We start from the raw sequence: 9,613 nt of genomic DNA, 5'->3' as shown, positions 1-9,613 counted from the left end.
GAAAAGTCCTGGGGGTGAGAACAGAGGGTGGCAGGAAGATCTGAGGGTCTACATTGCCTCCCACCCAGACTCCCTGCCAGACTCAGCTGCACCCCAACAGGACAGGGCCGAGGGGAGGCCATGGGGCCCCAGGCTCACCATGGGGAGGGAGGGAGCAGCCCCAGAGCTGAGCGAGTCGAAGTCAGAGGCCAGGGCAGAGGGGAGGGACCCCTGAGGAGGGCAGAGACAGAAGAGGGGTGATGAGGCCACACAGGTTTATTGGCTCATCACACACACACACACTAAGTCTGTACAGAAACATAAATATTCCAATGTACAAATTTACACAGGAATCACAGATCACCCCTTCATCCAACACCCCAACCTGTGCTCTAGCCAGGCTCCACGTGGGGGTGCAGGTTGGCAGGGGCTGGCACAGAAAGGTCGGAATCTGGAGGAGGGAGAGGTCCTGCTCCCCTCTCCTCACAGGCACCTCCAAAGGGTCCTGTCCCCTCCCAGTAGCACTGCAGGGATGGAAGCCAAGTACTTGCACCCCCCTCTCCGCCACACCTGAGCAGCTCCCCTCAGCTCTCCTCTGGGCAGTTCTCTCCTCCTTTCTGCACGTCCCTGCACCTCAGTCTCTGTGTCCTTGTTTCCCCTAGTGCTTGGAGGCAGGAGGGTCCCCAGGTTACGGAGTCCTGGCCCCTCGGCCCTCTTCCTGGGCTTTAGAGGAGGCTCGGGCTGTGGTGCAGCTCAGCAGAGGCGTTGGTGCCGTTGGTAGGCTCTCTGCTGGGGGCGGGTGTCAGGCCACAGCCCTCCCCGGGGCAGCCATGCTGGATCAGGATGTCCGCACACTCCTGGCTGCCGGCCCGGCGAGCGTAGGCTAGTGGAGTCAGGCCCCGGGCGTCCCGGCTCCTCACGTCCACTCCGTACTGCAGAGGAAAGCACACTGTCACGGCTGACATGATGGGGCAGGAAAGACGGGCGCTGGGAGGAAAAGGCTGGCAGGGCAGGGGAGCCCGGGCCTCACCCAGATGAGCAGCTGTGTGAAGACGACATTGGCCATGGCGCTGGACAGGTGCAGAGCCGTGCGCCCATCCCCGTCCCCATAGGTCTCGTTCACCTCCTCCTTGGAGCCGTGGGCCAGGAGCGTCACCAGCAGCCACAGGTCGTCCTCCACCACGGCCCGCAGCAGCTGCTGGCCCAGCGGCACGTCCGAGCTTGGCAGCGGGGCCAGGAAGAGCTTCTGCTCATACTTGGCACGTATCCAGCGCTCCTTCTCCTCTCTGGAAGCACAGGCCCACCGAGGCACGAGTGAGGGAGGGTGGTCAGGGGTGGCCCCCACCCAGGAGGATGAGGAAGGACGATGGGAGAAGCCTGAGGGAAGGCAGGCACGCTGAGGGGCTGTGGAAGAAGCTGAAAGGAAGGAACGCTGAAGGGGGCCCCTGGGGGCAGTGGGGATGTAGGGGCCTCAAGGACAGGAAGACTCCGGGTGGGCTCGTGTGGCTGCTTATCGGGTCCTGCTAGCACAAAAGGGTGGGGGGCTCGGCACGGCCCTATCTGCCACCTATTCTCCCCATCTCGGAGCGCAGGCTCCGGCCTTCATGCTGCGGTGTAGATAGGGCCCTGCGCATGCGCTGGCTGCTGGCCCCTGACCTGTGATAAGACTCAGAAAGGGCCTGTTGTTGTGAGGCGTCTGAGTGACAGGCAGGGAGGGGGAGGGGACCCCAAGGGACCAACTGCCAAGCGCGGCAACTGCCGCTTTTAACCTTTCTGGCACAGACACCATCCTCAGTCTTCCCTGCATAGGAGCACTGCCATCCCCTCCCTTCCTGGTCAGCGTTAGGGTCCGTCCACGCACCTGCAGGCATCAGGCCCGGGCTTGGCATAGCCATCCAGAGCCCCCTCCCAGACGCTGTTGGCCAGGGCATTGCCCATGGCGGTCATGACGGCCAGCAGCTCCGGTGGCCAGTCATCGAGGTCAAGGGAACGGACCCGGGACAAGTGCGCCCCCAGATGCCGGTGGGTCCCGGAGCACTCAATGCACATCAGGGCCCCCAGGTTCAGGCTGGCCCAGTCTGGATCTAGGTACGGAGAAGACGCATGGTGAAGCCATGGCAGCTGCCAGCGCAGTCCTCCTCCCTGCCCATCTCCTGGGCCCCCAGGAAGCCTCTTGTCAGGCTCTCTCTGTGGAGCACGTGCCACATTCTCTGAGCTGCCTGGGCCACCCCAGCCCTGCCCTCGGCCCGTCACTCACTGGGGGCATCGCAGTCGATGCAGAAGCTGTTCCCCCGCACGGTGCGCACGGCCTGCACAGCCAGGGCTGTGTTCTGGTTCCCTAGTCGAGTCTGGCACAGCGGGAGGGACAGGGGTGGCTGGTCAGTCACGAGGTCACCTTCGGGTCCCACCCCGTCCAGGCTGCCGGGCCCACCTTGTCCTTGGCACTGCGGCAGCCCTGCAGGCTCGCCAGGATCTGGGCCTGCACGCTCTGCACCCACAGCTCCCGCTCCTCTGCAGTCGAGGCCTCGAAGTGCCACGTCTGCCCGGTGAGGGAAACCACCACGAATTCAAAGGACTCCTCCGCCTCTGTGGGGGACAGAGCATTTACCACTGGCAAGGCAGGCACCTGGCAGGCACAGCGCCCTGCAGCCCGCCTTCTCTCCCAGCCACCACCTGCTTCCAGGGCCCCGCTCTCCAGGGCGACCTGCAAGGGGGGAGGGAGCACACTTGCAGGAGTGATGTGGGACCTCAGCCCTCCCTCCCTGACCACCTGTGGGGCCTGCATGGGAACATGGGGCACACAGATCGTCATCTCTGGCCCTGCCAGCAGGGCTCTGGAAATTGGGGTGCTCCCTGGAGGAGGGCTGGGCAGCTGGGAAGGAAGGAGCGATGGGTACGAGGAGGCAGTGTTGGGGGAGGCAGGCGTGGGCACCATCCGTACATGTCAGCTGCAGCCGCCTCATTTTGCAGCTCATTAAACCCAATATTCCTGACGGCGTTAGCGTGGGGCTCCTGGGAGCGGGGCCCCTCCCCCACTACCCTGGCATAGACAGGCAGGGAGGGCAAGTGGATGGGGAGAAAGGCTTTCTCCAGAACTAGGATGTATGAGCAGATCGGGATCCCAGGACACCTGCAGTGACAGCACTGTGGGCTAGACTGCGACCCCAAGTGATGCGGTCCACCTGGTCTAAGTTCTGCCCCACCTAAGACAGCCACATGAACCTCATTCCCAAAGGTCACCGCCCCATGGGTGGAGACTCCCTCATGAGCAGTGGGAATGTGTTGTAAGCACCGAGAGACAGCTCTGGTACCTGTTGGAGGCCCAAGGCTGAGCCCAAAGCAATGGCCTGAGCCACATGTTCTGTCCAGGGCAGCCTCTCACCTCAATGACACTGACATCCCCTGGAAGTCCTCCCTTAAAAAAACTGCCTTCCCAAGAAAACACCAGCACCGGCCCTTCTCCCTACACTCACGCTCAACTCACCTTCTCCCAACATGGCCTTTCCTCACCACTGGTTCCCCAGGAACACTGAGCATCACTGTATCAAAGAGTGACTAAGAAAGGGGGGCTCTTTCCCATGGAGGTGGTCTCCACCCTCCTACCCACACTCCAGCCTGGACAATCAGGACAAAAGTGACAAACCAGGTATCCATGTCAGAGAGTGCAATGACTGAGCAGAGGGACACCTTGAAGACCCGTTAGGAGAAACCAGAGAGGCGGAGCGATCAGGGGCCAAAGGTTATGCTAGAGGGCCTGCGACGGAAAAAGGAGGGGCTGGGACCCCTTAGCTGCAGTTGACCAAGGAGAGAGAGTCCATCAGCACATGCATATTAAGCACCTAGTGTGTGCCCAGCACTCATTAAACCCCGTGAGTGATACAAGAGACACAGAAAACAGGTCCTGCTCTGCAAGTCTTGGAAGAGCCATTGCAGTAGTTGCCTGTGATCCTTCCCTTCCATTAGAAAGAGAGAGGCAAGCTCATATTGTCACAGAAAGGGGTCAGGTTAGGCAGAAGAAAGCTCTTCTGAGATACTAACTAGGTCTAGATCACTGGAAGGAGTCCAACTACTTTAACCAGGACTCATTACTAAAAGCGCTTCACCTAATACCTTTAGGGCACTATCCCCAAGTTCCCCTGCCCACCTCCTAGGCCCGGTTTCCCTCCGGGTCCCCCTAACCTTCCACAGCACTGCTGGGGCCGTCTGGTCGGGGGGTCCCGGTGCTCTTTTTCCTCCGGTGCTTCTTCCGGTTGGAGTGGGGAGATGGGGGAGGCTCCAGCTTGGGGCTGGAACTGAGCACCTCAGCTGGGCCACTGGCTGGGAGGGGAGAGGTGGAGATGTGTGGGTGGCAAGGAGGGTGGGGCCAAGCGCCCCCGGGGGAGCCACCCTGGGCAGGCACCTGCCCAACCAACCCAGCCCGCAGGAGCCTGCCCGCCTCTGGAGGAGGGGGTGTGGGGCATCAGGCAGAGGGGCGGGGGCGAGGGGGTTGCGGGCCTCTGCAGCCTGTAGTGTGGAAGGCGGCCCAAGGAACTCATGGGGAGCTGGAGCCCCGGCTCCGCACCAAATTTATCCTCAATCACACTCCCCGCTCCTCACGATTAATAGCAGAATTAGAAACAATCAGGGAGCTGCCTAATTACTGTCAATTAGAGCGCGCTAATCAAGCTCCTGTCTCCCACACCCCGCCCGGCGCTCGCCACTAAATGTCAAACTTCATTAGAGGCAGACACGCTCCTGCCCTCCCTACCTCCCCCTCTCAGACTGCAGGGAGGGGCCAACCCGAGGCCAGCACAGACCTTGGGGATGGGGACCCTGGAAGGGCCCTGGCTCCCATTCTCAGGTCCCACACACTCAGTTCCCAGGGGACTGGGACTTGGGTCAGGAGCTGGGTGAAGTCCCTGTGCCGTGAGCACCGGGTGACTTCTGGGTCAGAGCTTAGGCTGGGGGCCAGCCCGGACTGGGAGACCCTGGGAGAGGCCTTTGGAGGCAAGTACTGCTCAGCGGGGGTGGGGGCAGTGTAGGGCCGAAGCCCACCTTCTGGTCCCCTGGGGTCTCCTTCCTCTTAGCCCCTCACTTAGGAAGGGCGGCTGAGTTGCACCACCTTCCTCAGCCTTCGGAACTGCACAGGGTCTGTGTCCTAAGGACTAGAGTACAGGTGAGGGTAAGGGGGAACGTGCACGCACACATGCACACTGAAGGAGCAGGGAGAAGGAACAAGGGGAAGGAAGAGTTGAAATGCGAGTAAGATACCAAAGTGGACAAGGGGGAGAAAATGAAGAGCCAAGGAAAGAGGGTGGGAGGGGGAGAGAAGATGCCGGTGGTTTTGGAGGGGGCTCAACCTATCTGAGATGCAGGGGTGGGGACACTGCCTTTCTGGACAACTCTCTGGATCCCGTCTGTGGGACCCCCTCTCCCTGCAGGTGAGTCGCTGCCTTCAAAACGTGTTTAAAGCCCCGAGCCTCAGATACCCCCTCCAAGAGGAGGCTGATGAGCCGCTGCACAGGGGGCTGATAGGGTGGGAGTCACCACCAGCGCTGCTAGGGGACAGTGGGCGACAGACAGGGGTCTCTAGCACTGGCACTCCTGAGGGCGGGGGCCGCAGCACAAGTGGAGGCTGGAGAAGGGCTAGAGTCCCCGCAGGTCCCATTGGGCCGCTCCCCTGGCCAGGGACTACACTGTCCACACAGCCACCCAGGCCAGGGTCCCTGCCCCACTGCTTTCCTGGCCCTGGGCCGGCCCTGCGTACCTGGGGGCAGGGCAGCGGCCTCACTCCACTGGTCAGCGCTGGACATGGAGCAGGAGCGCTGGTGCAGCCTCTCGGGTTGCGGGCCAGCCCAGGCGGGGCTGCTGGCCAAGATGGGGGCACCTGGCGGGTGAGGGGTAAGGGTCAGACTGGGAGGGCTCTCCTGACAACAGGGTAGCGTGGGAGAGAAGGGGGCTTGGGTAGCAGGTCCTGAACCAGGCCCATTAGAGACCCTGAGGCCTGACCCAGGGCCTCCAGGCCTTAGGAGGTGACTGGTCCCACCTGCCCCCCTATGCACAAGAAGGCACACACCTCTGTCCCTTCCCTGGGACCCGAAAGTGTGGGAGGGTAGTGGTGCCAGCACCCCCACCCCCGCAGAGCCCCTCTCCCTTCTGGCCAGCGCCTGCACCCACATTCCACTCAGCACATGCTGTTTGCTTTGCCTTGGCCTTGCTGCCATTCTGATGAGAAATAAGTGTATCAAATTCAAGTAATTATGTCTAATTAGTATTAGTAATTATCTCGTTGGGCTGGAGAAAATTAATCTTTCGTTTCCCATCAGGGAAGGATGGCAAACCCAAGGGGGCCGAAGGCTGCAGGAGTACCGGCCCGGGAAGGGCAGGGTCGGGCCCTCCAGACTCTCCTGCTCCCTGGCTGGGCACACGGCCCCTAGTGGGGACCCTGTGGGGACAGCCACAGGACCTCGGAGCCCATTAACACTTTAGGGCCAGTGCTGCACTCCCCCCTCAGCCCACCTAAGGCAGTACGGCCAGCGGAGGCCAGAAGGCAGTGGCCGTGGGAGGTCTCAGGACAGGCAGGCCAGGCTCGAGGTGACTGATAGAAAGCCAAGGACCTGGAGGTTGGTAAGGAAGCAGAGACGGCCCGCACGCTGCACAATGCTGGAGAGAGCAAGCGGCAACCACGGGCGGCACCCCAGCCCCGCAAGCACACAGGCAGCAGACATGGGGCCGCACCCGAGCCGTGTGAGCGCACAGGCTGAGTCCTGGAAGCTTAGGGACAGGAAGCACTGAGCTGAAGCCACCAGAAGGTCAAGGAGCAAGCCACACATCAGGACAGCATGATACCAAGCTAGAGGGCAAGTTTTGTGTCTCTCTTGTATCTGTCACCACACCCAAGCAAGACAGAGCACCCAGTAGGTGCTTACTAACATGCAACGTGGCGCTGAGACTGCAGCCAGTCCACCCTGTTCCCAGTCCCTTCTCGGCAACACTTATCTCCCAAGGCCTGCCCCCCTCTCGCTCGGGCCCAGGTCCCTGCAAATAGCCTTTCTCAGGGGCAGGGCACCGCTCAGTTCCTAACTTCCCCAACACCTTGCTTCTCCTCCTGCTCCCAACCCCTCCCAGGTCCTAAATCTGACCCCCACATCCCCACTGCACCCAGAGATCACAGGCCCACCGTCCTTCCCGAGCCCCCAACCCAAAACCCCAGGGAGGAAGCGTGCTTTCCCTTTTCTTTGTTAATTCTCCCCTCATTACGCCTGCAATCCCACAATCAGTGTGCACTGTAATTGTCGAATTTGATGCTAATGATTAATGAATTAAACATGGAGCCATCAATTAGTCCTCGGAGGATAATTCTGCATAAAGCAGCGGATAATGTAATTACAGTAACAAAGATAATGAGATGTTAACATCGCCCGGTGAGCGGGAGACGTGTGAGTGTGCGTGAGGTTGGTGTCAGCGCCTGGTGGAGGGAACACGGGCTCAGGCGGAAGCCGTCCCAGTGTCCCAGGGAGTCAGTGCGCCTGCCCGTGGGCACTGGTAAGGACACGGGTGAGTGTGACGCCCCTGGGCACTGGTAAGGACACGGGTGAGTGTGACGCCCCTGGGCACTGGTAAGGACACGGGTGAGTGTGACGCCCCTGGGCACTGGTAAGGACACGGGTGAGTGTGACGCCCGTGGGCCCTGGTAAGGACACGGGTGAGTGTGACGCCCGTGGGCCCTGGTAAGGACACGGGTGAGTGTGACGCCCGTGGGCACTGGTAAGGACACGGGTGAGTGTGACGCCCGTGGGCCCTGGTAAGGACACGGGTGAGTGTGATGCCCGTGGGCACTGGTAAGGACACGGGTGAGTGTGACGCCCCTGGGCCCTGGTAAGGACACGGGTGAGTGTGACGCCCGTGGGCACTGGTAAGGACATGGGTGAGTGTGACGGCCCTGGTAAGGACACGGGTGAATGTGACGCCCGTGGGCACTGGTAAGGACACGGGTGAGTGTGACGCCCGTGGGCCCTGGTAAGGACACGGGTGAGTGTGATGCCCGTGGGCACTGGTAAGGACACGGGTGAGTGTGACGCCCCTGGGCCCTGGTAAGGACACGGGTGAGTGTGACGCCCGTGGGCACTGGTAAGGACATGGGTGAGTGTGACGGCCCTGGTAAGGACACGGGTGAGTGTGACGCCCGTGGGCACTGGTAAGGACACGGGTGAGTGTGACGCCCGTGGGCACTGGTAAGGACACAGGTGAGTGTGACGCCCCTGGGCACTGGTAAGGACACGGGTGAGTGTGACGCGTGTGTCCCCTTCCTGCCTGCGCCACACCCGCCCCCCAGGTGGAGGCTACCTGTGCGGGAATGGGACCAGGCAGTGGTCTTACTGCTCCCCTCCCCTTGGGGTAACAGCCTGGCTTCTCTGGTGACCTGCCTTCCAGGGAAGATTTCCCTTTGGGGCATTTATACTTTCTCCTCCTCCTCCAGTATGGCATGGGAAAGCAAGCCAGGCCAGAGACTGGTACGCACCGTCCCCACACAGTTCTGCCAGAGCTCTTGGAGCCCTGGCTGACCTCCAGCCCCCTCCTCCACACACCAGGGGCTTCCCAGTGGCGCTGACTGCCCTCTGGGCACAGTACATGGCCTCTGGTTGTGCCATCAAGCCAGATGTCCCCTCATGAGCCCCTGCAGGAGGCACCTGCCCCGATGGTGGCTGTCTGTCTTGCCATAGCTTCCTCCCCTCACCCACAGCGGCTGTCCCTCTACACAGCCCAGGGGCTTCCAAGTTCGGGATGGGAAAGGCTAGAACACTTAGGTGCAAACCCCGCTCTGCCACACTGTGGGGTTTTACAGACAAGTTACCGGACCTCTCTGAGCCCTTGTGCCCACGTCTCTTTAGCCACACGATGGGGGTGAGATCACCTTCACAGGGCTGGGAAGTGAAGCCTGGCAGGCAGAACCCTCGGGGCAGGTTCGTGCCCCAGCCCCTTCTAGTGCCCCCCGGGCCTCACACACGCCATGCCAGATGCCTGGTGCGCAGGTCCCCTCACCTCAAACGCAGGGCACACTCGGGAAAGCCGCCGTGCAGCCTACCTTCCTTAACCCCGGGTTCCTCAGTGTGCAGCCCTTTGAGCACTTGGAGTGGGACAGTTCTTTGGGATCTATCCAAACCATTCTAAGGACCCAAGCCCCTGTCCACAGAATGTTCGTTGTGACAGCAGAAATTCCCACATCAGGGGGAGGGCAGCACACTGTGCTGAGCTAACCCTTGGGGCAGGAACATGGTGGCAGCACATGGGAGGGCGGGACTGTCTGGGCCACGAGAAGATGGGGCCCAGTTGTCTAGGACAACACCAGGGACACAAGATCTTGGGAAGATCCAGAAGCCAAGCTAGATCTGGGGCAAGGGACTGGGTGTGGAGGGTCAGCCCCCGCGGAGCAGCGCGGCTTAGAGCTAGAGAGGCCAGGGGGACAGGCACAGTGCCTTTCACCCAAGCCCGCCTCATCTGGACAGAGACCTACTGGCCGAGGAGTCGCTGCCCCGTCTCAGCTCAGACTCTCAGGCTCCAGCTCCTTTCTCCAGACCCCTGGTCACGTGGCAGTGTCGGCTGGGCCCCCAGCGTCTCTCTACTCAGTCTTCCCTGAGCAAAGGCCCTGCCTCTC

General features: G+C 61.4%; 1 protein-coding gene across 5 annotated transcripts in view; it reads right to left on the bottom strand.

Moving 5' to 3' along the window:
* Window positions 1–221: 221 nt before the first annotated feature.
* AGAP3 (ArfGAP with GTPase domain, ankyrin repeat and PH domain 3) overlaps window positions 222–9,613 on the bottom strand; it is a 46,781-nt gene continuing 37,389 nt past the window's right edge. Inside the window, exons 12-18 of one of the 5 annotated variants that reach the window (XM_066385280.1) lie at window positions 5,726–5,845; window positions 4,159–4,296; window positions 2,411–2,565; window positions 2,237–2,327; window positions 1,841–2,063; window positions 1,010–1,265; window positions 222–911 (exon numbers count right to left, since the gene is read on the bottom strand). In XM_066385280.1, coding sequence (XP_066241377.1) covers window positions 705–911; window positions 1,010–1,265; window positions 1,841–2,063; window positions 2,237–2,327; window positions 2,411–2,565; window positions 4,159–4,296; window positions 5,726–5,845 — 1,190 coding nt within the window. In that variant the 3' untranslated portion in view covers window positions 222–704. The remainder of the gene's footprint in view (window positions 912–1,009; window positions 1,266–1,840; window positions 2,064–2,236; window positions 2,328–2,410; window positions 2,566–4,158; window positions 4,297–5,725; window positions 5,846–9,613) is intronic. The other 4 variants (XM_066385283.1, XM_066385281.1, XM_066385282.1 and 1 more) reach the window with 4 other exon arrangements.

Source organism: Saccopteryx leptura, chromosome 5 (genome assembly GCF_036850995.1).
Source record: "Saccopteryx leptura isolate mSacLep1 chromosome 5, mSacLep1_pri_phased_curated, whole genome shotgun sequence".
Classification (NCBI taxonomy): Eukaryota; Metazoa; Chordata; class Mammalia; order Chiroptera; family Emballonuridae; genus Saccopteryx; species Saccopteryx leptura.
This window is presented reverse-complemented; position numbering and strand designations above follow the sequence as displayed.